This window comes from Mobula birostris, chromosome 13 (genome assembly GCF_030028105.1).
Source record: "Mobula birostris isolate sMobBir1 chromosome 13, sMobBir1.hap1, whole genome shotgun sequence".
Lineage (NCBI taxonomy): Eukaryota > Metazoa > Chordata > Chondrichthyes > Myliobatiformes > Myliobatidae > Mobula > Mobula birostris.
Window position 1 is genome coordinate 100,380,174 of NC_092382.1, and position 4,605 is coordinate 100,384,778.

General features: G+C 49.7%; 1 protein-coding gene across 1 annotated transcript; it reads left to right on the forward strand.

Annotated features, from left to right (window-relative positions):
* Window positions 1–3,062: 3,062 nt before the first annotated feature.
* On the forward strand, window positions 3,063–3,810 carry LOC140208104 (uncharacterized). Its single transcript, XM_072276602.1, has 2 exons — window positions 3,063–3,291; window positions 3,398–3,810. The coding sequence occupies exons 1-2, from the start codon at window positions 3,063–3,065 to the stop codon at window positions 3,808–3,810; spliced, it is 642 nt and encodes a 213-aa protein (XP_072132703.1).
* Window positions 3,811–4,605: the final 795 nt, after the last annotated feature.

A 4,605-nucleotide genomic window follows, 5' to 3' on the forward strand; every position in this document is an offset into this window, starting at 1 on the left:
TGTTTAAAATTATGAGGGGGATTGATAGAGTTGACGTGGATAGGCTTTTTCCATTGAGAGTGGGGGAGGTTCAAACAAGAGGACATGAGTTGAGAGTTAAAGGGCAAATGTTTAGGGGTAACACGAGGGGGAACTTCTTTACTCAGAGAACGGTGGCTGTGTGGAACGAGAAGTGGTCGAGGCAGGTTCGATGTTGTCGTTTAAAGTTAAATTGGATAGATATATGGACAGGAAAGGAATGGAGGGTTATGAGCTGAGTGCAGGTCGGTGGGACTGGGTGAGAGTAAGCGTTCGACTCGGACTAGAAGGGCCGAGATGGCCTGTTTCCCTGCTGTAATTGTTATATGGTTATGTAAGTATTCAACCCCCTTTAATATGACACACCAAATCACCACCGGTGCAGCCAACTGGTTTTAGAAGACATATAATTAGTTAAATGGCGATCACCGCGTGCAGTCTGGGTGTTTCAATTGACTGTAGTAAAAATACACCTGTACCTGGAAGATCCAACTGCTGGTGAGTCAATACGCTGCCAAAATCTGCACCATGACCAGAATTAGACCATTCAGTCCATCGAGACTGTTCTACCGTTTCATCATGGCTGATCCAATTTTCCTCTCAGCTCCAATCTCCTGCCTCCCCCCCCCCCCGCCCCCACAATTCCCACCCGCCCACGAATTTCTACAACGTCACCTAAATTAAATTCATCTATAAGCTACTACGTCGACTCAGGCCTACGGGGCAGGCGTCGGGCAACGCCTATCTGTTATAAAACAGAAAATAATTAATTGCATATGTATTCACCACCTTCAAGTCAGTACTTAGAAGATGCACCTTTGGGAGCAATTACAGCCTTGAGTCTGTGTGGATAGGTCTCTACCAGCTTTGCACATCTGGACACTGCAATTCTTCCCCTATTCTTCTTTACAAAACTGCTTAAGCTCTGTCAGATTGCATGGGGATCGTGGGTGAACGGCCCTTTTCAATTCCAGCCACTAACTCTCAATTGGATTGAGGTTTGGACTCTGACTTGGTCAGTCCAGGGCATTAACTTTATTGTTTTCAAGCTATTCCTGTGTAGCTTTGGCTTCGTATTTGGGGCCTTTGCCTTCCTCGAAAACAAATCTTCTCTGGAGTCGCAGTTCACTTGCAGACTGGATCAGGTTTTCCTCCAGGATTTTCCTGTATTTTGTTGCATTCATTTTACCCTCTACCGTCACCAGCCTTCCAGGGCCTGCTGCAGTGAAGCATCCCCACAGCGCGATGCCGCCACCACCATGCCTCACGGTAGGGACGGTGTGTTTTTGATGATGTGCGCTGTTTGGATTACGCCAAGCATGGCGTCGAGTCTGACAGCCATGAAAGCTCAATTTCGGTTGCATCAGAAAGTAGAACCTTCATCCAGCTGACTTCGGAGCCTCCCACATCCCTCTGGCGTGATCTACCGGAGATTTCATGTGCGTTTTTTTTTTCAACAGTGGCTTTGTCTTAGGTCTCTTAGTGGCCTCCCTCACCCGTCCCCTTCTTGCACGGTCACTCAGTTTTTGAGGACAGCCTGCTCTGGGCAAACTTACACCTGTGCCATATTCGTTCCATTTCTTGATGATTGACTTAACCGTACTCCAGGGGATGTTCAGTGACCTGGACATGTTCTCGTGTCCATCTCCTGACTTGTGCTTTCCAACAAACTTCTCGCGGAGCGGCTTGGAGTGTTCTTTAGTCTTCATGGTGTAGTTGTTTGCCAGGATACTGACACACCCGAAGTTCGACCTTCCAAAATGCAGCTGTATTTTTGCTACAGACAATTGAAACAGGCTGACTGCACACGCTGATCTCCTTTTAGCTAATTATATGCAGCAAGTGACTGCACCAGTGACGATCTGGTGCGCCATATCAAAGGAGGAGGGGGTGAATACTTAACGCAATCAATAATTTAGTGCTTTATATTTGTAATTAATTTCGATCACTTTTTTTTCTGTTGCTCAGTTTCGGGAAAAAAAAGCCGCAAATTAAATCCACTGGGATTCAATGTTGTGGAACAATAAAACATGAAAACTTCCAAGGGCGGGGGAGGGTGGGTGAATATCTTTTAGAGGTTCTGTACCGCTACCTATCTATCTGTCTATCTGTCTATCTGTCTAGCCGTCTGTCTATCCTGGTTCCTAAGCTGTAACAGACCAGAATCATCCACCAGAACTGCGTAAATCATCTTCCGGCGTTTCCCTCGTATCCTTTTGAGACAAACGTTTTCCTGCCATAGACCCTCCCCTCCCCTACCACCACCACCGCCAGCAGCGGCATTAACGGAAGCTGGTCACACCTCTCCTTATAGTCCCTACCTACCTCCAATGTGGGCAGGCCGGCTGGTGGCGCAATGACATCAGCGCCGGACTCCGGAGCCAAGGTTCCCGAGTTCGAACCCAGTCGGGGCCGCTCCCGGGCACGCTTTCCATCGTGCCGGGTTAAGTGTCGAGCGCTCAAAAAAAAAAAATTCGGCGCTCTGAGAAGGACGTGGGGGACCACTCACAGACTCACAGAATATTTCCTCCAAGACAACCACTTGAAAAGTGGTCACCGAGGCTCTGACAGAGTATGACAACGCAAAATAAAAAAAAATAAATGTGGGCAGCGTCCTTTTGAACCACTTCAGCACAGAGATGTCAGAGGTTTAGTTAAAGAATAACAGATCCCGGATGTGCGTGACAGACTGGTACCTATCCTGGGGATTGGGGGGGTTTTACAGAGTAAAACAGATCCCCTCCGGGAGTGGGATACATGCTGGGATCTAATCCGGGAATTCAAAGGGGTTTAAAGTTAAATGTTGAGATTCTTTTTCTGCCGGCGTACTTGGCAAATCTATATGAAAGCAACTGCGAACTGTAAACACTAAAATCTGTAAACAAACCGTGCGAATGTAGATACAAATAAGTAGCAATAAATAATAAATAATGCAAAAGAGAATGCAGAACGGACTACTGTGTTCGTAGATTGGAAGCCCCCGCGGCTACAAGCGGAATGCAGCATCTCCACACACAAACAGCGGCAGAGGTCAGGTTCGAACCATGATCGCGGCTTCCCTGAAGCGGCCGCTCGACTGCACCTGGGGGAATGTCTCCCGCCTCTTTCTTAAGCGGAACGGGGCGGGTTGGATAGACCGTAACCACTCCCCTCCGCTTCCGATATCACCTCCCTCCCTTTTACATCGCCTGCCGAGACGCAGGCGGCGGCTCGGCTCGGCGGCAGCGATGCTCCGGCGCTCCCTCTCGGCGGCTGTCCTCTCTCTGGCTCTCTGTACGTGAGTACGCCAAGCCTCCGCGCGTGTAGGTATATCGAGCGTAAACCATCCTCGCCCGTCTCTTTTTTTTTCCCCCAACCCCTATCCCTTCTCTCTTTGCAGGTGTTTGCCGGGCTGATGAGATCCACCAGTGGCCCGGATCTCTCAGCGTCCTCCAAGGGGCGCCGACCGAGATGAAGTGCCTTCAGAAGGGGCAGCTCCGTAACAATATGCTCTGGTACCGCCAACCGTCCACCGGCGGGCTGGCGTTGATCGGGTCCGTCTACCTCAACAGCGAAGCCCGGATGGAGGAGAGCTTCAAGAGCGGGTTCGTCATCACCAGGGCAAAGGAGAATAAGCAGTCCACCCTCCAGGTCGAGAGCGTGAAGGCCGCGGACGCGGCGACCTATTTCTGCGCTACTAGTGATGGCGCACAGCGTTGTAGAGATACTGGGCGCCAACACAAAAACTCCTACAGATCTCCCCGCAGAGCTTTTTACAACCGGAGCCTCGGGCAGATCAAACCCGACCAGTGAGCGTCACGTCACAGCGAGCGCTAGGTATGTCCACAAGCATTGGTCCGAACCGTTTGCGTCTCGACCCACAGCGGGAGGATACATTCGTCGGGAAACGGAACTGGATTCGGAATTGGAGTAGGACTGCCCGAAGGGCCTGTTTCTTTGCCGCAGTGGTTAATGCATCTCGTTGTAACTAAAACGGGTTTCTTATCTTTCCCCCTACCGAGACACAGTGCTCTTGCATACTCTTCCTGCGGCTGAAACCATTCCTCAGCGCATTGAGGGGGAGCAAGGTGCGCAGAGCACAGAACCGTACAGCGCAGGATCAGGCCCTAAATGCCTTGTAAACTCCACGCATTTCCGACCCCTCTTCGCATTCGTCGGCACATTGAGGGAGAACAGGGCACGCAGAACATAGAACGGTACAGTACAGGAACACAATGATGCATCTGTTCACAGTTTATGATTTCATTTCTGCGCACAAGAGCAGCTCAATGTCGATATACTCCATCATTCTCCTCATGCAGATAAAAGCCCTCTTTTTCGAAGTACACTCTCCTTGATATGTTTTCAAGCTGGTCAATCACGTGTCCACAACCTGTACCAGAGTCGATATATCGAGATTACCACGGGCCCTGGCCATTACGTTTGTGTTACTGGTCATCTTGAATACCTGATGTAACGCGCTGCAAGGTTTCACTGCTGATGTAATGGTCTCTCTGTGATATTTCACTGCTAAGGTAACGGTTTCTCTGTGGCAGCAATGTCATAGACATAGTCTTACTTTATTGATCCCGGGGGAAATTGGTCTTT